We start from the raw sequence: 24,138 nt of genomic DNA on the forward strand, positions 1-24,138 counted from the left end.
CCCCCCCCTCTCTCTCTCTCTCTCTCTCTCTCTCTCTCTCTCTCTCTCTTTCTTCTTTCTCCCTGAGGCAGGGTTTCTCTGTAGCTTTGGAGCCTGTCCTGGAACTAGCTCTGTAGACCAGGGTGGCCTCGAACTCTCAGAGATCCACCTGCCTCTGCCTCCAGAGTGCTGGATTAAAAGCGTGCGCCACCACAGTCCAGCCTCAGCCTACTTTTTTACAGAACCCAGGTCCACCCGCCCAGGGATGGCCCCACTCACATTATTCACTAATTAAGAAAATGCCCTATAACTGGATCTTATGGAGGATCTTATCTTTCTCAGTTGAGGTTCCCTCCGTTCAGATGACTGTAGCTAGGGCAGCTGGCAAGATGGCCCAGCAGGTAAAGGTGCTTGTTGCCACGCAGTACTCACTGGCGTTTGATACCCAGGACCCGTATGGTCAGAGGAAAGAACTGACTTCCCAAAGTTGCCCTTTGACCGCCATATACTCTGTAAACACTCACAGACACATACATGAGTAAAGAAGTAAATAGAAAGGGGCAAGTATGTGGACTGTGGAGAACTGGGACCCTTAGAGTGGCTGGCGGGGGTGCCAAACAAGGCACATCCACTGTGGGAAGCACCTTGGTATAGAAAGGAGAACTCAGGTAAAAACAGAGTCTCCGCAGCCATCCACAGAGCTGGGCATAGTTCAAGGATGAAAGACAGGTGTCCCATCAGGATTGGACGCTGGGATTCACATCCAAAGAGAAGCTACGTATGTGCCTATCGATGGCAGGATGACACCATGCTCATCTTCCCGTCTGTAGAATATACCCAGCCATTAAAAGGGATGAGTCTCTGACACAGGCTGTAATGTGGACAAAACACAAGGTTGATTGGAAGAGGCAGAGGCAAGTGCATTATGGAAAATGTCCAGGTGGGGAGAGATGAGAGAACAGGCCTCCTGCAGGGGCTGAGACAGAAAGAGAGGGAAGTGGTGGGCGATTGCTTAGTGAGTGTGGGAATTGCCTTTGGATGATGAGAATGTTCTGGAATTAGAGATATAAAGTAGTATCACTGCATGAGAGGGTATTTTTGCGCATGCGGGGGGGGGGGGGGGGGGGGAGTTTATCACACTGTATCCCAGGCTGGCTTCAAGTCTCTATGTAGCACAGACTGGCCTCATACTCACCATGTAGCCCAGGCTGGACTCATATTCACCATGTAGTCCAGGCTTGCCTCATACCCACCATGTAGCCCAGGCTGGCCTCAAACTTACTGTGTGGCTCAGATTGCCTTGAAATTCACAACATAGCTCAGGCTGGCCTTGAACTCTGGGCACCCTTCCTGTCCCAGCCGCCCATGTGCCAAGAATAGAGCCATGCACCACCACACCCTGCTAACATTAAAAATGGTAAATTCTGTATTCCATGTGTCTTACCAATGTCTTTGAAAGGCTACCAGGCTCAGGCACGAGGTGCCATGGTAAGTTGTTGTAGTAATATGAGCTGGCGGACTATGTTCCTGGCACCCGGCCGCCCGCATGGCTAGCTTTATACCTGAAATAATTACACGGAAACTGTATTCTTTTAAACACTGCCTGGCCCATTAGTTCCAGCCTCTTATTGGCTAGCTCTTACATATTGATCTAACCCATTTCTAATATTCTGTGTAGCCCATGAGGTGGCTTACCAGGGAAGATCTTAACCTGTGTCTGTCTGGAGTGGGAGAATCATGACGACTCCCTCGACTCAGCTTCTTTCTCCCAGCATTCTGTTCTGTTTACTCCACCCACCTAAGGGTTGGCCTATCAAATGGGCCTAGGCAGTTTCTTTATTAATTAACCAATGAAAGCAACAGATTAGAAAGAAATCACACCCACATCAAGTTTTGATCTGATGCAGGACGATCCTGGGCTCTGTCTGTGTGACTTACATTGCAGACAGCTGTATCCCCTTGCCAGGCTCCAGCAAGGTGGCAGGAGCCCCTGGGGAAGAAGGGATTTGACCAGAGGGTCTGTCCCAGAAGTGACTCGACTTCTCGTTAAATGAAAACGGTAGCAAGAACGAGCCTAGGCTGTTCTTCAACACACCTTGACCAGATCAGCAGAGGTCTAAGTAAGAAAACGGGAGGGAAACCAGGAGGAGAAGGCAACAGATGGTGGAGGGCGGCCGTCAGAGGCACGGTGGGAGGCACGCCTCTGCCCGTTTGTAATAGCATCCTGAGTGGAGTGGGAGTCTGGGATGCAGGGCTAGCTCATGAAAGAGCTCGCCGAACAGGTGGTGGCTGGCTCCCACCTCCAAAGGGAAGCATTATGGAAGATAAGCGGAGGCTGCTGCCCAGAGACCGAAAATAGTGACCTGAGCAGGCCGCCTACCAGAGGGGGGTGGAAAATTCTAGCATATGAAGGGTGTGGAGCGGGGACCGTCAGGAGTGCCTTGACAACGCGTCTCTGCCTTCTTCAGATACAGCTGCAGGCGGATGGAGAGGAGTGCATCTCAGACTCAGAGAAGGCTGCCTTGGACCTCAAGGACCCCAACCGCCCTCGGTTCACGCTACAGGAGCTGCGGGACGTGCTGCATGAGAGGAATGAGCTTAAGTCTAAGGTGTTCCTGCTGCAAGAGGAGCTGGCCTACTATAAGAGGTGAGGGCAATTACCACGACCTCAGCGGCCACACCCCAGACCCAGGCCAGGCGTGTTGGTACTTGTGCAGCAGAGAGACAAGCACTCCTATAGGTGGCATAAAGGTCACACAGCCCCCAGCAGGCCATTGCACGTCTTGCCAAGTGTGTGACCAGATGTCTGTCAGAGGGCTGAGGGATAGATGGCTTGATCAGTGAAGAGTTAACATTGCAAGCAGGAGGAGCAGAACTTAGGTCCCCAGACATTTGCACACACACACACACACACACACACACACACGCATGCACATCAAAAGGAGGGGGAAAAGAGAGAGGGAGGGAGGAAGGGAAGACACAGCACTTGTCCTTAAACACCTCCCTGGGGCCAAAGGAACTACTGACTTACCCTCCAGCCTCAAACCCCCAGCTGAGTGTGCCAGCAAAGAACCCAGTTGTCATCATCCCGGGTACCTTACTCCCCACTGAGAAATTTTGCACCAAAGCAAAGCATTCTACCCACTTTGGGAGGGTTCCAGTTCTCACAGAATTGTGTTGACTCCTCTATTTCATGCCTTCAGCGAAGAAATAGAAGAGGAGAATCGAATACCCCAGCCTCCGCCCATCATACACCCAAGAACGTCCCCCCAGCCGGAGTCCGGGATCAAGCGACTGTAAGTGTTGTGCCTCTCACGTGGGCCGTGTCACACATGGCTCGTCCTGGTCCCTGCGACCTCTGATTCCAGGTGCCTTCTCTCAGGACTGCCCCTCACCCCAGCGGCTGAGACCAGCTTCTCCCACCACTGGGGTTTGCCCTTCATGTTTTGATTATCTCCCTGCTTGGCCTGGACCCCCAGTTCTCAGTGTCACTGGACAGAGATTTGGGGACCAGTGACTGGTGCTCAGGAGCTTGCTTGGGTGTGCCAGGTGCATGGGATGTGGCTCTGGGTTTGGTACGGTGAGTAAGTTGGGGGATCAGAGACTCGGGCATTTTCAGAACTTTAAGGAGCTAAGTGTAGGACCCCATGCTTGAATCCCAGCATTCAGGAGGTGGCTACAGGAAGATCAGAAGTTCAAGGTCATCCTTGGCTTCATAGTAAGTAGCCAAGACCAACCTAGGCTACATAAGATACTTAAAAATAAAGTCCAGAGTAGCCTAGTTCCACCCCCTGTCAGATTTTGTGATGATAAACCCTCTACGCTATTACGTGTATGTTGGTCCAGCATACATTCAGTCTTAGGCCCTGGTTGCTATGAGACACACGCAGAAAGTCGTGTGTAGCTCCTGTGGTCCACTAGACGTCGGCCCCTCCAGGAGTGTTCGGCCTTGTGGATCTCCTTGGTTCTCGTAGGAGCTTGCCAACATCTTCCTTGGAAAAGAACAGAGGCTAATGGAATAATGGTGTCCAATTGAGAAGATTTGCAGGCCCCAAAGCCTGTCAGAGGAAGGGCTGAGTTTTTATCTGGCCTTGTCAGGTGCCATCTTGTGCCCATCAAGAGCCTGCTGTAGGCCAAGTCCTGTCCCTCAGATGGCATTGTGGGGGCCTCACCCTGGTGCTGATACATAGAAGACTGTCATTGTTAGGGGACCCTGAGACAACTGACTGTGGCCAGGAAGAGGCAGAGCCCAGCCAAGGTAGCTCAGCCTCGGAGGACTGCAGTCAAGCCTGCGGCAGACATTGAGTGTCTGGACAGACCAAAAGGGGCTCTCCGGACCTGGTTTTGGCTATTCTAACAGAAGAGGCCTTGGGCATCTCCCCAAACCCAATAGAAGCTTTGAAAGAGCAGGCAGCGTGGGGGTGGGGGAGGAAGTGGGCACTGCCCATACATCCTACCCGTTAAACGCCAGTGACCATGCTGGGAATTGTTGGCTAGTTCTGAGCAGACGGAATGTGGGCTGGTTTGTGTGGTGGGGCCCACTCCCTTAGCAGGTGGCATCCCGCTCACGCTGGGCCCTCCGACTGCGAGGTAGCTTCCTGTGGCGCTGCTGTAGACAGCGGTGCCCCTCTGAGCTGGTCAGCCTGCCCTACACCCCTGCTGGGTTTGGGAGTTCTTCTAAGAGATATAAATACTTCTAAGGAACAGGATCCAAAGGCTCCCATGAAGTCCCAGCACTATTCTGACCTTTCTATCTGCTACCAAAGCTCCACTCAGACAACTGCACAGAAGAAATGGTCCTAAGTGCAGGCTCTCCAGCCTGCTCCAGCATCGGGCTTGGCTGGCTCCTGGCTACCTGTGTGAGGGCTCTGTCCCTCCCCGTGCTCCTGCAAGTTCAGACCCTGGACTTGAGTGGGGCAGCCACCCTCAGCCTTGGATTCTGCTCTCACTGGGTGGGGAAGCTCACATCTGTAACTCCAGCACTCAGGAGGCTGGGGTATGCCTGCCTCTAGTTAGAGAGACACCTAGACTACAGACTGGGGACCATGCCTGAAAAGAAGCCAGAACAACAGAAACAGGATTCTGTTTTCTTCTCTCTGAAGCTCTAGAGAAAATGGAAAGGCGGGTGGCATGTGGTCCGCTGTGAGGTCTAGACACATGAAACACGCAGGTGAAGGGGGTGATGGCGAACTTGAGGCCCGTAGACCTCGGTGTTTAGAGAAAAATGAAGCAGAGGCCAGTGAGGTGGTTTAGCAGTTAAAACACAAGCCTGGGGACCTAAGTTCAGTCCCCCCTGAACCCACATAAAATGGACAAAAGAACTGACTCCCCCAAATCAGTTTTCTGACATAGACGTACCACTCACATCATATACTCACACGCAGAGATACACACAATTTTCCCCCGAGACAGGGTTTCTCTGTGGAGCCCTGGCTGTCCTGGAACTCGCTCTGTAGACCAGGCTGGCCTGGAACTTAAATCTCTGCCTTCTGAGTGCTGGGATTAAAGGAGCGCACCACCACTGCCCAGCACAAATAGTTTTAAGTTGTTTTTTCCAGTTTCAGGCTGGGTAAAATCTAGACTATCATGATCCCGATTCAGCATATGACCAGGCCACAGTGTCTGCCACACTCTCCGAGGTGGCTCCGTTCCCAAAGTCCCTCTCCCCTTTAGCTCTGCCTCAGGTTGCTTGGCAACACCTGGTGTTCTAAGTCCGACAGGGTTGTCTGCTCCAGAGAGGCAGGAACGAAGACAGAGTGAGACCGTACTTCCTGTCCGTGCTGCACAGGTGGCCAGCCCTTTGCAGCCAGATTTCTGGGGGGTGACAGGGCAGCTATCAGGCACAAAGGGCTTTTGACCAGCACAGGGACAACACTGGTGGCTTTTGTCCTCTGTGGCCTATGACGGCTTTCATTGGCAGGCTCTCCTAGAGCCCTCCTTCTCCATATTGTGGCCTCTGTCCCCTTCATCCTCTCCTTTGGACTGTGTTTGACCTGCGGCTGTGGGCCCCTGATCCCAGCCCACCTCTGTCACCCAGCAGCTAATAAAGAACCACCAGGCTTAGTTGAAGGGAGTCCACACTTAAGTATGGCCAGAGTCATGGAACTGGTACAATTATCCCCATTTCTCAGATGAGGAAACTGAGGCCCAGGGATGCCACAGACTTGATTCAAGTCTGTGCGATTGGGAAAACTCAAAGCTTGGCTTCTGAACTAGGTCTTTTGTCTATTACAACACCCCCTCACCTCTCCTTCCTCTCTCACATCCTCATGCCCCAGCTAGTGGCTGGCTGCCCAGGTTCCCTTATCTCTCAGACGCACCCTGAGTCCAAGACGTCATAATTGACATTTCTGGGCTGGGTACAACAAGGCGACCAGAACCTCCCACTGCCAGTCAGAACAGTGAGGCTGAAGATGGTCCCAGAATAGCCTGTGACTGGGAGGCCGCTGGCCTGAGAGGACAGGTTGGCACAGCCCACGGAGGTCACAAGGGAGCCTCAAGTGACTTCAGCCTTGTCCCCAGCAAACCCTAAACACCAGTGTCCCTTTTGTGTGGTCCCCACTTCAGAGTCCATCGCGCACACGCACAGGACGGCTTCCCACTGGGCACAGCTTGGTGGGGGGGGGGGACTCTGGAGGGGGACAGGAAGGCAGCAGCTGGCCTCAGGGACCGGAAAGCCTGGCCTTGGAGTATGCTCCGCCTCTGTCTGCAGCAGTAAGGACGGCGGCGTGTCCTGTGCCTGGCCTTCTACCCCCACACCCCTTCTCGGCCAGGAATAGTTTCTTCGAAGCTGCCCATGAAATGCTAGGAGTTAGCACTTTACTTGGTTTGAGCCTTCTGAGAATACCCAGCAGGGGTGGAGGCATTAGAACCTGGGCTACTGTGATTAAGATGCAGAATTTGGCTCTCCCTCTCTTATCAAACTTGGAGGTCATAGGCTGTGCCCTAGCAAGCCGGCTTCTGCCACCTGTCTGGAGTCAATCAATTATAAAAGCCAAATTAATAGTGAAAAGCAGAAAATAGGAGATTTATTCCATATGGCCACACACAGACCACACAGAGATACACACAGACACACAGAGAGACACACAGATACAGAGAGAGAGACACACACACATCCATCTTCAGGGTCCTGAAATCAGCATCAGGTTTAAGTAGAGAGCAACAGATAGACACATCTGAACAGTCCTGGCAGTGTGTGGTTCCCCCATCGCTCACCGTCCTACTTCAGTTTCACCCTGTGAGGTCAGCTTTGTAAATCTCTGGAGACAAGTACTCACTTCCTGGAGCAATTCCCATTCCTTGTTTGAAGAGTCTGATGATCTTAAGGGTGAAAGACTTAAGTGTCCCTTTATTTTTTTTTTATTTTTTTTTAAATATTTATTTATTATGTATATGATAGTCTATCTGTGTATGCCAAAGGCCAGAAGAGGGCACCAGACCTTATTGCAGATGGCTGTGAGCCACCATGTGGTTGCTGGGAATTGAACTCAGGACCTTCGGAAGAGCAGGCAATGCTCTTAACCACTGAGCCATCTCTCCAGCCCTTAAGTGTCCCTTTAAAATATTTCATTATGGGGCTGGAGAGACGGCTCAGTGGTTAAGAGCACTGGCTACTCTTCCAGAGGACCCAGGTTCAATTCCCAGCCCCGACATGGCAGCTCACACCTGTCTGACACCTGTGCATGGATAGACCTGTCACAAAACACCAATGCACAGAGCACAGAGTGCTCTATCACACCTCATTTAGAAAAAATAAAAAGAACAGCTTCATTTCTGTGCCACCTCTGGAGGTAGGGCTTGTCCAAGTGACCCAGAAGCAATCAAAGGGATGGGATGCCCCAGATGATCAGGCCTTCTTGCCAGCAGTGTGGCCCCCTGTGTTTGTTTGTAAGTGGGCAGACACCTCTGCAAGCAGTGTCTACATGGAGTCCGAGGCTTCCTGCTTCATGGTGACAGTGTTTGAGGGACAGGGGCTGTGGGGGGGACAGGGTGTCTTCAAAACAGCGGGTGCAAAGTAGTGTGGAGGTTTGGAGCCCCCAAAGCCTTCTGTGCCCAGCAGCTAGCAGGAAAAGGGTGCCCGCCCATCTCAGTGTCAGATGAGTGGGTTCTGGTGGACTGCGGCTGCCACTCCTCTGTGACGACACTGAGATGGTGGAAACACAGCGAGGGACTTCAGAGGCTCCACTGGAGACCATGAGAGTGTCCACTGAATGTTTGTGTAATGTTCTGGGTCCTGTCACCAGCACCTCATGAGATCCAGTGTGGTGGTCATGGTAATGCCTGTAAGTTGAGCCCCAAGGGAGGTGTGAGGCACAAGGATCAAGAGTTCCAGCTAGCCTCAGCTGTGCAGGAAGTCTGAGGCCGGTTTAGGATAAAGACTATCTCTGTGGGCTATGGTGGCACATGCCTTTAATCCCAGCACTCTGAAGCCAGGCGGATCTCTGAGTTCCAGGCCAGCCTGGTCTAGAGAGTGAGTTCCAGGGCTACACAGGGAAACTCTTGTCTTGAAAAGCTAAAATAATAATTAATAATAATTTTATAAAAGACTGAGGCTGTAGCTCAGTTGGGAGAGTACTTGCCTAGTGTGCATGAAACCTTGGGCTCAGTTTCAGTGCATGGACGTATAACCCTAGCCCTTGGAGGTGGAAGCCCAGATATCACAAGTTCAAAGTCATCCTTAACTATGTAGTGAGACTGAAGCCAGCCTGAGATACATGAGGCTCTGGGTTGTCCCCACCTATGAGGACAAGAAAGAGCCGAGAACAACATAGCTCAGTATCTCAGTGTTGGAGTGTTTAGCCAGAATCCACAGGCCCTGGATTTCTCCCCCAGTATATTTAATACTAATAGTAAGAAAAGGTGCTTTCCAGCAAGATTGGTTCCCTGAGAGAGACTCTCAGTTGTCCTCTTGGGGTTAGTGACCCTTGGGCTTCCTTAGGCTATAGGACCATCACCCAGACAGCCTCTGTACACGAGTCTGTGTCTACTTCTCCACGTATACAAGATCGTTGGTCCTATTGAGAGAGGACCCTCTCCTCCACTGGGCCCTGTGTCTTCTTGGGTCACGCTGAGGAACATGGGGGGGGGGGCGTGTCTTGGCCTATAACACAGACCGTCGTTGCAGCTCTCAGTGGATCTTGCGGGGTGGGTTTCTTGGTCACACTGCCCTCTCTTTATCTCCTCGGTCTGTCTGCTTCTTCTGGAAGGCTCTTTACAGCCGTCATGCCCATGGTGGCAGCTGGACTGATCCTTGACGACCCCACGTTGCAGCCTGTGCGAAGACTCGTGTCCCTCGTAGGCACTGTCTGTGTTTGGGGTTTCGTTTTTGTTTTTCTTTTCTGCTGTGCCTCTAGAATGGCTGTGGTGGCTGCCGCCAGCCTGTCCCTCCTGGCCACTTCAGCTGCATGGCCGTCACCTGCTTGTTGGCATCTCGAGTGGGTATGGGGCGTGATTGCCACTGTCGCTCTTGACCTCCACGAGTGCAGCCGGGAATGTCACCGATAATTCTTTTTGTCTCTTCTGTTTTCGCTCTAAAAACCACCTTGTCCATGATGCAGTAAAGAAGGTCCTTTAAGTGACGGGTCAGTAATCAACGCCCCCGGGATCCGAGTGACACTAACTGCTTCCTCTGTCTCCGTGCCTGAGGCTTTCTAAACAGCTTTGTCTTGGCAGCTGTTTGGTGCAGAAAAGTGGGGGGAGGGGGGAGCTGGCATCTGCAGGTGGCTTTCCTAAGTCAGGCTGAGACGCTGCAGTGGTGGACTAGCTAACTCCACGAGCCCTCCCCTGTCCAGCGTGAACCCCCACCTCGACTTGCCGGCTCACACGTGCCCTTTAAAGCCCTAGAGAATTTCCCAGGTGAACTTGGCCTGAGGATGAAAGAGCATTCTATTCCTGCTAGAAAGGGAGTATAGCCCCAGTTCCCAGGAACATCCTCTTCACTAGATGTGACTGTAACAAAACCCCGGGACTGGGGAGTCGGCCAGTGTGAGGAATGTGAGGACCCGAGTTCCAGTCTCCAGGCCCCATGTTAAGTCAGATCCCAGAGCATGCTTCTACAGTCCCCGCTCTCTCACTGAGGGACAGGAGAGAGGCGATGGCCGTAGCAGAAGTGAATAAGAGACCCTGTCTCTAACAGAGTTTAGGGGGCCTGCAGGATGGCTCAGCAGGCCAAAGTGCTTCCTGCCAAGCATGACCACTTGGGGTTAAATCAGGAGGATCACAAACTAAATGCCAGCCTGGGTGATTTGGCAGTCTTGTAAGATGAATATCAGTGGGCTGGAGTAAACACGTATGCAGCTATGTGTGCAGCTAAACCTGCGGACCTAGGTTCACTGCCTGGGACCTAAGATGGAGTGGATGGAGAGAACTGATTCCTACACACACACATACACACACACAATTACTCACACGCTCACTGGAGTTATGGTTCAGTGGTAGAATACTTACCTAGCATGGACTATGAGGGCTGCCAGATGTGAACTGAGGCCCCTGCCCCCAAGACTGAGTAAGAACCTGAATTCAACTCTGGGACCACCCCCCACCCCCACACACAGTGAAGAAGAGAACTGATACCCACTGTCTGTCCTCTGCCGGCCATACAGGAGCCACGTCACTTGAGTGCTCACATACTCATACATGCACATGAATGAACGAAAGCGTGAATGAATGAATGAATGAATATTAAGAATGGGTTAGCCTTAGAATCATCTTCCTCACAACTTTCAGCTTCTTCCAAAGCATCATTTGATTCATTCAAGAGATCTCTAGGCTGGGGCAGGGGTTCAGTAAGTAGAGTGCTTGCCTAGCATGCACAAGCCCCAGGGTTTGATCTCCTGCCTTCTGTAAACTGGGCATGGTGACTCATGCCTGTAATTCCAGCACTTGGGAAGGAGAGACAGAAAGATCAGAAGTTCAAGGTCACCCTCCGCTATGTCTTGAGTTTGGAAACCAGCTTGAGCTACCCTAAGATGCTATCTATAAAAATGAGAAGAAAAAAAAAAAAAAACAAATTTCTGAGCTGAGCGTTTAGCTGAGCCATAGAGCCTTGCACCTGGCCTTTGTGAAGACCTGAGTTGTGCTGATTTGGTTTTGTGTTTGTTTCTAGTCGATATAGGAAAGATCCCCCTAGTAGCGGCCAGGTGGAAGGTCCTGCCCACCCCCACCCCCATCACATACTGCAAACTGCTCATTCTGTGTGAGTGCTAAGGTTCTGAGACCCATGACACCCGGAAGCCCCAGTGCTTTCTAGAATCCTGCTGACTGCATCCCCCACGGGGAATGGATCTGCTCCCTCGGGTGCTTGTTCCTGTGTGTCCCAGGGCTGAAGGAAGCGGGCAGGTGGAGCAGGAAAGGGCAAGCACTCACTTCCGTCTCTGTTTCTTTTCCCCTTCCAAAAGGTTTAGCTTTTTCTCCCGGGACAAGAAGCGCCTGGCCAACACGCAGAGACCCACGCACATCCATGAGTCCTTTGGCCAGTGGGCACACACTCACCGAGATGACGGGTACACAGAGCAAGGACAGGAAGCCCTGCAGCACCTGTGACTGTGCCCCCTCCTGGACCGCCTGCCGCCTGCTCCGGGTGGCTGCCTCCACATCGACCTCTCAAACGAACTGTCTGCTTTGAGGATGGATGAGGAAGAACTGATGCCAAAACCTAAACAAGTGTTTATTCATCTGCAGGGCTATCCGATTTATACTCAATGCCTCTGACCCCTTAGGACCTATATTTAATAAGACAAGGATCTGAAGCCAGACCTCATTAACTTTAGTAATGAGCTTCCTAAGCTGAACACATCACATACCACTATCATGGCTATTTGACTGCTAGGTTTAGTTTTTTTGTTTTGTTTTCTTAGGGCCTTTGTCATGTTAGTGAGAGGCAGTGGAAGGGGCGTTTTATGTTATGAAGTGGCCCTGGAGGTAGCAGGTTGTATGGACTGGACAGGTGGAGCCTCTAGTCACAGGATGAGCCACCCAACTTGGATGGGACGCAAGAGCAAATCATCACAGTCCCCCCAGCCACGGGCCACGGGCTGGGAAGAGCCTCGGGATAGTCACTCCCCGCGCCTGGTAAGGTTAGAGGCCCAAGCAGCCTGTCCGAGGTGGCGTGCCTTGGAATCTGCTGTGAGCACTACAGTAGTACTAACCAAACAGAGTTGTTTAGGATGAGACGTGTTTCCTGTGTGTTTTTCCTGTCATTTTTTCTTTTCATGTTCCTTGTGTGAAATTCTGGGTCTGTGCAAAGAAGACAGTGCCTTACAGCGGATTGGGTGCCAGGCTCACGAGCCTGGGTTATATGATGTGGCGGATGGGTAAAAGGTGTGGGGTGCAGGGGGTGCACACTCCTAGCTGGCCCACAGTTGCCATGGCCACTGGAGGCTGGCCCCCGTACTTTCTGCTGGTGCAGAGCACGTGGGTTCCAGGCTCCAGAGAATAAGATCATAGGATGGAAGGGACCGTGCCCTGTGCATTGTACTATTTTTGCTAAGAAACTGGGTGAAGCTGAGCATGGAGGTGCAAGCTTATAGTCACTGTGGCTTCAGTGTAAGTGACTTCAGAAATTCCAGCCACTTTCTGACAGTAAGGAGGTAGAAAATTCGGTATCAAATTTTTTTTTTTTTTTGAGCTAAGATCTTGTTATATAGCCCTAGCTGGCCTCAGACTCTTAATCCTGTGTCTCCCAAGTGCTGGGTTGACAGGTGTGTGCCACCATGTGAGGTTCTGGCAGCAGTTATTATTATTATTATTGATTTTTTTGAGACAGTTTCTCTGTGTAGCTTTGGAAGCTGTCCTGGAACTTACTCTGTAGACCTGGCTGGCCTTGAACTTGCAGAGATCCACCTGCCTCTGCCTCCCGAATGCTAGGATTAAAAGTGTGCGTCTCCACCACCCAGCAACCTTTATTACTGTATGCATGACGTGTGTGCCATAGTCCTCATGTGGAGGTCACATGACAGCTCTCGGGTTGATTCTGTCAACCATGGGTTCTGGGAATTCAGTTAGACTGTGTGACCTTTTTAAAGATTTGGCTTTATTGTATGTGTTTATATGAACGCCTCCATGTATACATGTGTGGCACATGTGCTAGTGACTGAGGCCAGAAGAGGGTATCAGATCCCCCGGAACTGCGATTACAGACATTGATCGGCTGCTGTGTGACCCCGCCACCTGCGAGAACTGCAGTGCTCTTAAGTGCTGCGCTTCCTCTCCAGTCCACGGAGCACGTTCTCCTGTGCTCTGAGCCATTCCACTAGCTCCCCAGTGAATTTGATTACTGACTGAAACCATGTGAAATTCCAAATAGTTCAGACCGCCTGCACCTGCCTCCCAAGTGCCGGGAGCACCCACCACACCCAGCTGACTGTCGTTTTTCTTTAAGTCTTGAGAACAGTCTTTAATTCACTTCAAGTTCACAGAACCCCTGCTGCCCAGCAAACCGGAATGCAGATAGTCAGAAAAAGGGACCGCTGACCCTTCAGCCCAGCTCCAGGCTGTCTAGGACCATGTCCTCCCATTCTTTCACCTCACTGCTGTTGAGGTTTCTTTCCAGTGGCTGAAAGTCGGCCACAGATCACAGCCCTGCTAGGCTGCCTTTCCTTGTAAATGCCCCAGGCGAAAGCAGGCAGTTAGCATTTTAGTAGGGAAGGGGTTGTGCTGATTTGAGAGCAGCTGTCTGCCAACCCAGATGCTCAGCCTGCTGGACAATTCTTGAAATTGGCTTTTCTAGTCTGTTTTTATTTCAATTCAGCAACCTTTGAACATGAAGATGGGAAGACCCTGCCTCCCAGGGGTCATTGTCAGGGTTACATCTAATTCTTGTAGGTTATGGAGGTGGAGGTCTTATCTTGTAACTTAGGTTGGCTTCAAACTTACAATCCTCCTGCCTCAGCCTCACCAGTGCTAGGATGAGGGTGTGTGCCACCACGCCAGGCTATTTAAGGGCTGTAAACCACTATCCCCTCTGCCACATTGAACCCCACCTCAAAGGCTGTGAGAAGAAGAAGACAGATTCTTTGTTACCACCTTTACTCTGGCCTCCGTTTCCGGAAGCTGGGCTGACAAGCATGTTCAAGCACCAGACAGGTGATTTCTCAGGCGGTTTCCCTCCCATCTGTGCCCCGCAGTGCGGCACCTGCCTGGCACACTCAAGCTCTCCAGTTCAAGCCTCAATACTGCAGAAGCACAGCCTCTCTTAGGTCTGCGTGAGCCTGGGTTCAGGGCTGGAAAGGGAGCTGCCCCAGTCTGATGGTGGCCCGGGCCTCTGGGTAGGCTTCCGTGGCCTGCCATTGGCTTTACTTACTTCTGTCCCTCTTGTCCCTGCCTTTAGCCCTGTCCTCCCTGAACTCCCTCTCTCTTTCCCAATCATTCTCAGGCCACACCCTGGCCATTTCCCTCTCTTGCCAGCGTTTCTCTCGGCCCCTGTCATGGTCCCGCTCCCGGGGCCTGGGGTCCCAGTGTCTGTCCCGGGATCGAGATCGCTCTCTCCTTTCTCTTTTCCCTTCTCTATACGGCTCATTCTTGACAGCGGGCAAGTTGATGGGCTTTCGGAAAGGCCGATCCCGGCCCCCGAACCTCAGCTGCCCAGATTCCTTTTTCCCACCCAGCCCTCCACCCAGTCGCCGAGGGATCCAACCACGGAGGGTGCGCTCTAGCTCATAGTCCACGAATATCTCGTGCTGGTCAATGACCAAGCCATCGGCATCCCGGTAGGCCTTCAGCAGGGCCCGCTCCTCCTTGTACTCGATGAAGGCGTAGCCCTTGGAAAAGCCGGTCACTAGATCCCGAACCAGCCGCAGCCGCCGGATGTCACCGTAGCGGGAGAAGACTTCCTTTAACTTTTCCTCTTTGGTCTGCAGGTTGAGTCGTGCCACAAACAGGGTAAGAAGGGGGTCTCCAGTAACGCCTTTGTTGGGTACGTAGCGGGCCAGCATGGCCCTCCACACAGCCCGGTCATGTGGGTCTTCATCTGTGCCGTCGATGCTGCCAGCTTTAAGCGGGTCATATTCCTTGGCTATGGGCACCCAGTCACTCATGTTCTAGAACAGGAACAGCAAGCGGTGTGAAGCACCTGTGCGTCTCCACGCTCACCACAGCTGTGGGAAGCAGTGCCATTCACCCGCCCCCACACTCTAAATAGGGCCTCCGTTATAGCCCCAAGCTGACCCCGAGCCCCTGATCGTCTTGTCTCGCCCTTCTGAGTGCTGGGATTACAGGCACATGCCACCAACTTCACTACCCATTATGAGGGCAGTGGGCTTAGGACTAGGGCTTCCTTCTCGGCTCCCGAGAGGATGACCCATTCGTTCTGGGCTTGAGAATAACTGTGCTTAGCCCCAGCTGTGGCTCACTTACCTGACACAATTCAGTCTCACTCGGACCCGATGCTGAAATCTGCTTACAACTGGGAGTCAGAAACACTGAAGGCAACTCCTTCCTACAGCATCTTTCCCGCACACGTAGTTCCAGCACTCAGGAGGCTGAGGCAGGAGGATTGCCATGAATCTGAGGCCAGTCTGGGCTACCGGTCTCAAAAAGCAAAGAGTTAGGGGCTGGAGAGGTGGCTCGGCAGTTGAGAGGGTTGGCTGCTCTTGCAGAGGACCCAGGTTTGGTTCCCAGCACCCACATGGGTGGCTCACAACTGTAATTCCAGTTCCAGATCTGAACCCCTCCTATGACCTCTGTGAACACCAGGCACGCATATGGTACACAAACATACATGCAGGCAAAACACCCATACATGTAAAAATAAGTTTTAAAACAAAACAACAATGAAAAATTGGGCGTGGTGGCACACACCTCATCTCAACACTTAGGGAGTAGAGGCAAAAATACCAACATTACAATCTTCTACAAGTCATAAAAAGAATAATACCAACTTGTCACTCACAAACAACAAAACTGCCTCCCTGGTGTCCTTATCAGCAAGAGGAGAGCACACAGCCAGACAGGCCACTAGTGGGAAAGAGGCTTCCTGGGCCCTGTTAGGACCATCTCTCCCCGCTCTGGTGTTCTCTGTAGATTCCTTTGTACTGAGCCATGAATTCTCTCTCTCCCTCTTTCTCTCTTTCTTTTTTTAAGAGACAGGGTTTCTCTGTAGCTTTGGAGCCTGTTCTGGAACTCACTGTGTAGACCAGGCTGACCTCGAACTCACAAAGATCGCCTGCCTCTGCTTGCTGAGTGCTGGGATTAAAGGCGAGCTTCACCACCGCTCAGCACTTTCCTCTCTCCATCTTCTTCCTCAGAGAGCTGACAGTAATTTCAGCTTTCTGCCCTGTTTTTTTTTTTTTCTTTTAAACTCAAACAAAACTATCCTGGAATTTAAAGCGTGTGAGAGACAAGGTTTCACACAGTGCAGGCTATCTTTGGCCTTCCTTGACTTCTGATGCTCCTGCCGCACTACCTCTCCCCAATGTATGTGCCAGCACATTAAGTTTAATGGGTGCTGGAGATGGAACCCAGGGCTTCTCGCACGTTACACAACCACTCTGCCAAAGCCCCCCGCCCTTCACTGCATTTTGGAGTGGTGTCTCTTATTTATAATTACGTATAGCATACATAGAGCTTCGAAGGTTATTTTGTTTTGTTTGCTGAGACAGGGTCTCCCTGTGTAGTCCTGGTGTCCTGAACTCACGTTATACGCCAGGCTGGCTTCGGCTTCGAACATCAAGAAAACTGCCTGCCTCTCAAAGGTTGAAATTAACGGCGAGTTTTTTTAATATTTACTTATTTATTTATCTATTTATTTATTTATTATGTATACAATATTCTGTCCGTGTGTATGTCTGCAGGCCAGAAGAGGGCACCAGACCTTATTACAGATGGTCGTGAGCCACCATGTGGTTGTCGGGAATTGAACTCAGGACCTTTGGAAGAGCAGGCAATGCTCTTAACCACTGAGCCATCTCTCCAGCCCTAACGGCGAGTTTTTTGTTGTTTTGTTTTTTCCCGAGATTAGGCAAAAGTGGTGGCGCAGGTCTGTAATCCCAGGACTGGAGAGACTGATGTGGGGTTCAGAGCCATCCTTGATTACCTACTGAGATGGAGGCCAGCCCGCGATACATGAACTCTCCATCTCTAATAAAAAAAAATAAATAAATAAAAACAAAAAACGGGGGGGGGGGCAGATCTCACCGGAGAGGGGAGGTCTCGGGCACTTCCCCTGGAATACTCCAGCAGCCGCCAGGAAGGACCCGTTCTAGGCATGCGCAGTGGTGCTGAGGAAGCCAGGGCGGAAGTGCCGATAGGAAGCTGGTTCCTGGGTCGCCAGATTCGGGCTGGGCCCAGACGAGACCTGGAGGCTGACTCCTCCTGCTCCCCCGGGGCCAGACTTCCCACCCAACCCTTAGTCCCACTTCACCTCCCGGCCTCCGCCTCTGCCAGGCTTCAACATGGCGTCGGCCACGCGCGGACGTGGCGCCTCGCCGGGCCTGCTGGCCACTCTCCTCCTCCTCGCGTTGACCCTGTTACCTCCGAGCTTCCACTCACCTCAGCAAGTCCTGGGTTCTCTCCGCGCCGAGACAGAGGCCGTTCCCAACGTCCGTTTACCAGCGACTGAGGCTTTCTTACGCCATCCTCCAGAGGAACTCTTTATTGGCTGCAGCAGATTCGCCACAGACCTTGAGCTGATTTCTTGTTTGTTTTGTTTCAGAGACAGGGATTCAGTATATAGCTCTGGCTGTCCTAGAACTCACTCTGTAGACCTCAAACCCTGAGAAATCTGCCTACCCAGAGTCCTGGGATTAAAGACATGGGACCTTCTCTTGAATTACTTAAAAATAAATAAATAAATAAATAAATAAATAAATAAATAAATAAATGATTGATTGATTGATTGTGGTCGGTGGTGGCGCACACCTTTAATTCCAGCACTTGAGAGGCAGAGGCAAGCGGATCTCTGTGAGGCCAGCCTGGTCTACAGAGTGAATTCAAGGACAGCCAGGGCTACACAGAAAAAAAAACTCCCTTTCTTGAAACAACCCCCCCCCCCAAAAAAAACCAACAAAACCAGAATAGCTCCTACTGATGCGCGAGTCTCAGAACAAGCGGTCCAGACGCCACTCTTCCTGCACAGCACCTGGCTCCCTCCCCTAAGAGTTTAACTGAAGATGGACTCCTCAGTCTAGGAAAGCTCCAGAACCCTGGCTGTTCTCCTGCTTGAATGAACATGAGGTCTAGAACCCAGAAAAGCCACTGAAGGAGACACAGGAAAGAGCCGGTGTCTCAGGGACTCGGCGTGGGGGGGGCGGGGATCTGAACCATACGCCCACTGCTGGTGGAACATTCCTATTTGCGGTGTCAGCAAACATCTCCAGTTCCATTCTGATCACAGGTGACTACCCACTTATCTGTATTTTCTGTCTCATCTTTTTTCTTGTCTCAACTCTCAAGAGAATGGTGGTTTTGAGAAAACGAGCAAAGTTACCGAGTTTCTGAAGGACAGTAGCCTATGTAGGGGGCAGGGCAGAGGACAAGTTTGGGCTGGAACAGAAAAGCACACAGCGAAGGCATGATGTGGACTTCTCAAGGGAGGGTCGCCTTAAAGTCAGTGTGGTTTTGTTTCATTTTGTTTGTTTGTTTTTGAGAAAGGGTCTTTCTGTATAGCCCTAGCCCCATATTTCCTGGAACTCACAGTATAGGCCAGGCTGGGCTTGAACTCAGAGGTCTGCTTGCTTCTTCTTCCCACGTGCTGAAATTAAAGGTGTGTGTGCACCATTTTGCTGGGCTGTTTGTTACAGGCATGCTGTCTGTGTATTTTGTGGCCCTAGGATTTGAACCCAGGACCTTGCACATGCTAGGTCTCTGCTGTTAATTTACAACCCAAGCCCTGTGTTTTGACTTTTTATTTTGGGAGAAGATCTCACTTGGTTGCCAAGGCTAGACTTGAACCCACTCTGTAGCCCAGAAAGGCCTTTAAGTTGGAATTCTCCTGGCTCAACCTGCCAAGTCCCTGAGGCTTCAAGTGTGGACCACCAAATCTTGTAATGCAAGCTTTGTTTGTTTATTCTTCTATGTCTATTTTTTTGTTTTGTTTTGTTTTGTTTTTCGAGACAGGGTTTCTCTGTGGCTTTAGAGCCTGTCCTGGAACTAGCTCTGTAGACCAGGCTGGTCTTGAACTCACAGAGATCCGTCTGCCTCTGCCTCCCGAGTGCTGGGATTAAAGGCGTGCGCCACCATCGCCCGGCTTCTATGTCTATTTTTGATCTAGTCTTTATTGCGTTGGTACTAAATAATTGCATAGAGTTGAACAATCTTTTTTCATATATTTGGCAATGAAAATAGCTTTTGATTAAAATAGCACTGGTCAGCCAGGTGTGGTGGTGCACACCTTTAATCCCAGCACTCGGGAGGCAGAGACAGGTGAGTCTTTGAATTTGAGACCAGCCTGGTCTACAGAGTGAGTTCCAAGGCAGCCAGGGCTACATAGAGAAACCCTGTCTGGAAAAAACAAAAATAAATATTAAAATAAATTAACACTGGTTGGATAATTTCATCGCTGTCATGTGTGTCCTCAATAATCTACAGTGATCTTCTAAAACATCCTTAATTCCCATTTTACAGTTGGGAAAACTGATCCCCTAAGTCAGGAGTAATGTATTCTTACCTGCCCTCAACACAGCCTGCAAGTGGCAAAGCCAAGGTTAGACCCCGCTGTCTGGCTGTGCCATCAGTATGTGTAGACAGACTTTTCTGTCCCACCAGCTACTCCCCAAATAACCACACAGAGATTTCATATTAATTCTAAATGCTCGGCCAATAGGCTTGGGTTTTTTTGTTTGTTTGTTTTTGTTTTTGTTTTTCGAGACAGGGTTTCTCTGTAGCTTTGGAGCCTGTCCTGGAACTAGCTCTTGTAGACCAGGCTGGTCTCGAACTCACAGAGATCTGCCTGCCTCTGCCTCCCGAGTGCTGGGATTAAAGACGTGCACCAATAACCTAAATTAGCCCGTTTCTATTACTCTATGTGCTTCTCGAGGCTTGTTTACCTTGTGAACATACTTCCCGTCCTGCTCCCTCTGCTTCTCATGAAATCTCTTCTGACTCTGCCCTTCTCCCCAGCATTCTCTCTGTCCCGAAAATCCCACCCAGCCATTGGCCAATCAGCTTATTAACAATGAGAGCAGCTCATCTTCACAGTGTACAGCAAATATGGATTCCAAATATTGTTCTGCACAGTGGCTCACACCTGTAAGACCAACAACTTGAGGCAGGAGGATTGTCATGAGTTAGAACAGACTGTCTCAAGAGTGAATCCCAGACCAGCCAGCGGTTACAGGATGAGACAAAGAAATGCACAAAGCAGCACTGAGCACCTCAAGGGCTTTTTGATGCAAACACTGATGTGGCAGCCTTGGTGTTTCTGACTCAGTGAGTGGAGGATTTGCGATTCTCTGTTTCCCTCTTCATTGTTTTTGGTGCTGGGGGAGGAGCACTCAGGGCTTTGGTGCTGGGGAGGAGCATCCAGGGCTTTGGTGCTGAGAAAGGAGCATCCAGGGCTTTGGGTCTGAGGAGGAGGATCCAGGGCTTTGGTGCTGGGGAGGAGCACCCAGGGCTTTGGTGCTGAGGATTGGACCTAGGGCTCTGCACATTCACACAGGGTACTCTGTAGCGCTCCCCCACCAGGCTAGCTTTACCTCCCCATAATCTGAATTTCTAAAAAGTCACTAGGAGCTTTGGAGATGGTCCAGTGGGTAAAAACGTTTGAAATCCCCAGAACCTTCAGAAAACCCTGATGCTGTGGTGGTGTCCAACTCTGTAATTCCCATTCCCCTGTAGAGGGACAGGAGGCACACAAGAGAATCTGCTAAAGCTTGCTGGCTAGCTAACCTGACCTACACCACACAAAAACAAGAGCTCCTGTCCTTTTTTAAAAAAAAAATATCATTTTATTTTATGTTTTATCGCATGTTGCCTGCGATGTGTGTTATGTGCACTGTGTGCATGCCTGGTGCTGAAGGCAGTCAGGAAAAGGCAAGAGGTCATTAGGAACTGGAGTTACACATGGTGCGGGTGCTGGGACTCAAACCTGGTCCTCTAGAAGAGCCATCAGTGCTCTTAACTGCTGAGCCATCTCTCTTTGGAGGCAGGGTTTCACTATGGAGCCCTGGCTTGAAGCACCCTGTAAAGCCAAGCAGTCCACTGCTTGCCTCAGTCTCCTGAGTGCTGGGGTAAAAGGTATGTACCACCATACCAGCCAAATCTTTGGTTTTGATATCAAAGGTATCAGTTCTCAATGGAGCACACTTGGGTATTTTGATCTTGTTTTATTTGGCTGGTTGGGTTTTGTTTTTTCAAGAAAGGGTTTCTCTGTGTAGCCCTGCTGTCCTGGAACTTTATAAACCAGGCTGGCCTCGAACTCACAATAGCATGCACCACCACCGCTCATTTCACAATTGAGGAAGCTCCTAAGCTTTAACGGGAAAGAGAGGCTTACCTTTAAGGCAGGACCATGTTTAGAACAGACTGTATTGTTGCTCTCTAGTAATGCTCTCCCTCCCATCTCAAGGTCTGATGTCAGCACGAAGCCCCTTTCTTTGAACCGATCTCACTGAATGGCGCTGTGTGAGCTGTGTGTCAGCGTCTGAAGCAGACCGAGTGCTGCTCCTGTCTTTTCTTTTACTTCATTTTAATAACAGGAAGCTGACCTCCCTTCCCTGTCTGGGAACTCCTCGATTGTGAGCATTTCCTAGAAATGTGTATTGTAGCTGTTTCTGCCGGCTTCTTTCCCTTTAGCAGCCCGTTTCGCAAGGTTCGTTCAGGGTATAGGGCGCTCTCTGCATTTTCTTGCTCACAGGTACTGAGATAGGACTGGGTAGCCAACAAGATAGTTAGCTGCCTTACTCCACCAACTGCTCGGCTTCCCAGCCCTACCGCTGCCGCTGCCTACTGTTTTTACTACGCAATTAAAAAAACAAAAAAAAAAAAACTTCAATAGAGACCAGGATTTCCCCTCCCCGGACATGCAAATTCGATAGCTGGAAAGCTCCAGTTTGCAAAGTGAAAAAGTTGTGAACTTTTTTTTTTTAAACCCTCTTTCCGTTACCACCCTGGAAAGTCCGCCCCGTCTCCATGGAAACCAGGCTTCCACGCACCCGTCACCAAGGGCGGAGCTTCGTGTGGCTCCTCCCCCGCGGGCTACCAGGCCTGTGGTCAGCTCGTGCTGCTTCGTTCGTGCCCCGTTCTCGCTGCACTTCCCACGGTCCCTTCTCCGTGTTCTTCATCAGGCGCACGGCTGTGCAGCTGCGCGCGGTTTTCGGTGGTTTGGTGCTTCCCACGACTCGGCGCATTCTTCCAAGGCCACCGAGCCTGAGCGCGACGTGGCCTCGGCCCAGAGCTAGTGGACGCGTAGGTGACAGCCGCCCCGGAGGTCGCCAGAGTCGAGGGCGCCATGGAGGAGCCTCCTGTGCGCGAGGAGGAGGACGGGGAGGACGACGAAGGCGCCCTGGCCAAGAGCCCCCTGCAGCTGACCACCGACGACGTGTACGACATTTCCTATGTGGTCGGCCGCGAGCTGATGGCCCTGGGCAGCGACCCCCGCGTCACCCGGCTGCAATTCAAGATCGTGCGTGTGATGGAGATGCTGGAAGCACTGGTGAACGAGAGTAGCCTGGTGGCCGAGGAGCTGCGGATGGAGAGGGACAATCTCAGGCAGGAGGTGGAGAAGCTGCGGAGAGCTGGTGCGTCTGGAGGCCAGGTGAGCGAAACCCAAGTTCAGTCTGGAAGTTTTCCAACAGTTAACATTTGTTGAGTACCTACCAAATGTCTGACCCTACAGTGTTCCGTGTCAGTAGACTACTGCTTCAGCTTTCAATTTACTTTAACCTTTATTTTTTAAGTGTATGGGCAAACGCTTTGCCTTCAAGTTCTTCAGTGTGCCACATGCGTGCAGTGCCCGATCCGGGGCCAGAAGAGGGCGTTGAATCTCACACTATGGATTTATGGCTGGTTGTGAACCACCTTGTGGGTGCTGGGAATCGAACCCAGATCCTCAGAAAGAGCAGGCAGGGCTTTTAACCGCTGAATTATTTCTCTAAATCCTATTTTACTTACTTTCTTTTTTAAAAAAAATTATTAATATTGTGTGCACATGTGCCTCTGTGTCTGTGTGCACGTGCACGCATGTGCACTTGTGCCTGTGTGTGTAGATGTGTATGAGCTCAGGGAACAAATTTGTAAAGTGATTTTCTCCTTCCGCCATGCGGGTTCTGGGTATAAAACTCAGGTCCTCAAGCTTGGTGGAAAGCATCTGAGGATCTCTTTAGCCCTGTCCACCCCACGGTATCTTTGACTTTGGCCCCAGCAATTGCTTCAGATGTTAGCACACTTCAGAATCCCTTTCTAAGAGTGATCTTGAAATCTTGAAAAGAGACAGTACCTGACCTGCTATTAGTAGTAGCTCATACCTTTAATCCCAGCACACCAGGAGGTAGGCAGAGGAACCTGAGTTCAAGGCCAGCCTGGTTTATAGACCAAGTTCCAGGACAGTCAGGTCTACACAGAGAAACAGTCTAAATAAATAAATAAATAGATAGATAGATAGATAGATAAATAAATAAATAAATAAATAAATAAAGAGCACTAAAGCGCAGACTTCTTAGTCTCCCTGGGTCAGAACAGGGATCTGAGAAGCTGGATGTGGGGTGTGTTATCTTTTCTGTGGTTTAGGGTTGAAGTTTTGGGCACTGAAGGGGCCTGAATGTGCTGAGCAAGCATTGTGCTGCTGAGTGAGTTGTATAGCCCATTTCTTACTTCATTAATTTTTGGTTACGAGATAAGGTCTCTCTTTTTTTCTTTTTCTTTTCTAAGCACTAAGTAGCCCTTTCTGGCCTGGAGCTTCGTGTGTAGACCAGAGCGGCTTCAAACTCACAGAGATCTTCCTTCCTAAGCATTCAGAGTTCAGAGGTGGCAAGCATGAGCCGCTATGCCCAGCTTAACTAAGGTTCTAAGAAAGGACTTCCTGTAACTTCACACACATCCACACACACTCTCTCTCTCCTCTCTCTCTCTCCCCTCTCTGTCCCTCCCTGCCTCTGTCCCTCCCTCCCTCCCTCCCTCTCTCTCTCTTTGTCTTTCTCCTTCCCTTCCTCTCTCTTTCTCCGTCCCTCCTTCCTTCCTTTTCTCTCTCTCTCTCTCTCTCTCTCTCTCTCTCTCTCTCTCTCTCTC

General features: G+C 50.9%; 4 protein-coding genes across 8 annotated transcripts in view; 3 read left to right on the plus strand and 1 right to left on the minus strand.

Moving 5' to 3' along the window:
- Rilpl1 (Rab interacting lysosomal protein like 1) overlaps positions 1 to 12,150 on the plus strand; it is a 34,644-nt gene extending 22,494 nt beyond the window's left edge. Inside the window, exons 5-7 of the mRNA XM_050146582.1 lie at positions 2,448 to 2,626; positions 3,183 to 3,275; positions 11,379 to 12,150. Coding sequence (XP_050002539.1) covers positions 2,448 to 2,626; positions 3,183 to 3,275; positions 11,379 to 11,523 — 417 coding nt within the window. The 3' untranslated portion in view covers positions 11,524 to 12,150. The remainder of the gene's footprint in view (positions 1 to 2,447; positions 2,627 to 3,182; positions 3,276 to 11,378) is intronic.
- The window catches only part of Sbno1 (strawberry notch homolog 1), a 264,584-nt gene that overhangs the window by 122,437 nt on the left and 118,009 nt on the right, over positions 1 to 24,138 (plus strand). The window lies entirely within an intron of this gene.
- On the minus strand, positions 12,991 to 21,595 carry Snrnp35 (small nuclear ribonucleoprotein U11/U12 subunit 35). 4 transcript variants are annotated; one of them, XM_050146589.1, is made up of 3 exons: positions 21,410 to 21,595; positions 17,467 to 17,610; positions 12,991 to 15,017 (listed from the first exon to the last, which is right to left on the minus strand). In XM_050146589.1, exon 3 carries the CDS (start codon positions 15,012 to 15,014, stop codon positions 14,274 to 14,276), a length of 741 nt encoding a protein of 246 aa, XP_050002546.1. In that variant the 5' UTR covers positions 15,015 to 15,017; positions 17,467 to 17,610; positions 21,410 to 21,595; the 3' UTR covers positions 12,991 to 14,273. The 4 variants fall into 4 exon arrangements, with proteins under 4 accessions (XP_050002546.1, XP_050002545.1, XP_050002547.1 ...); XM_050146588.1 differs by lacking the exon at positions 21,410 to 21,595 and adding an exon at positions 15,334 to 15,458 and having other exon boundaries at positions 17,467 to 18,958; XM_050146590.1 differs by lacking the exons at positions 17,467 to 17,610; positions 21,410 to 21,595 and adding exons at positions 15,334 to 15,458; positions 17,113 to 17,208.
- Rilpl2 (Rab interacting lysosomal protein like 2) overlaps positions 22,095 to 24,138 on the plus strand; it is a 10,577-nt gene continuing 8,533 nt past the window's right edge. For both annotated transcript variants that reach the window (XM_050146593.1, XM_050146592.1), the window contains exon 1: positions 22,095 to 22,669. In XM_050146593.1, the coding sequence (XP_050002550.1) occupies positions 22,364 to 22,669 (306 nt within the window). In that variant the 5' untranslated portion in view covers positions 22,095 to 22,363. The remainder of the gene's footprint in view (positions 22,670 to 24,138) is intronic.

The sequence above is a fragment of the Alexandromys fortis genome, unplaced genomic scaffold (assembly GCF_014885135.2).
Source record: "Alexandromys fortis isolate MF-2015 unplaced genomic scaffold, M_Fortis_MF-2015_v1.1 scaffold_56, whole genome shotgun sequence".
Classification (NCBI taxonomy): Eukaryota; Metazoa; Chordata; class Mammalia; order Rodentia; family Cricetidae; genus Alexandromys; species Alexandromys fortis.

What these genes read in the sequence shown, in the direction of transcription:
- Snrnp35 (XM_050146586.1), bottom strand. Translation starts at nt 17,184, where the DNA reads ATGCCTAGAACGGGTCCTTCCTGGCGGCTGCTGGAGTATTCCAGGGGA. An exon ending in CCCGAGACCTCCCCTCTCCG is followed by an intron (nt 15,018 to 17,112) that starts GTGAGATCTGCC and finishes TTCCTGTTCTAG; the next exon opens with AACATGAGTGACTGGGTGCC.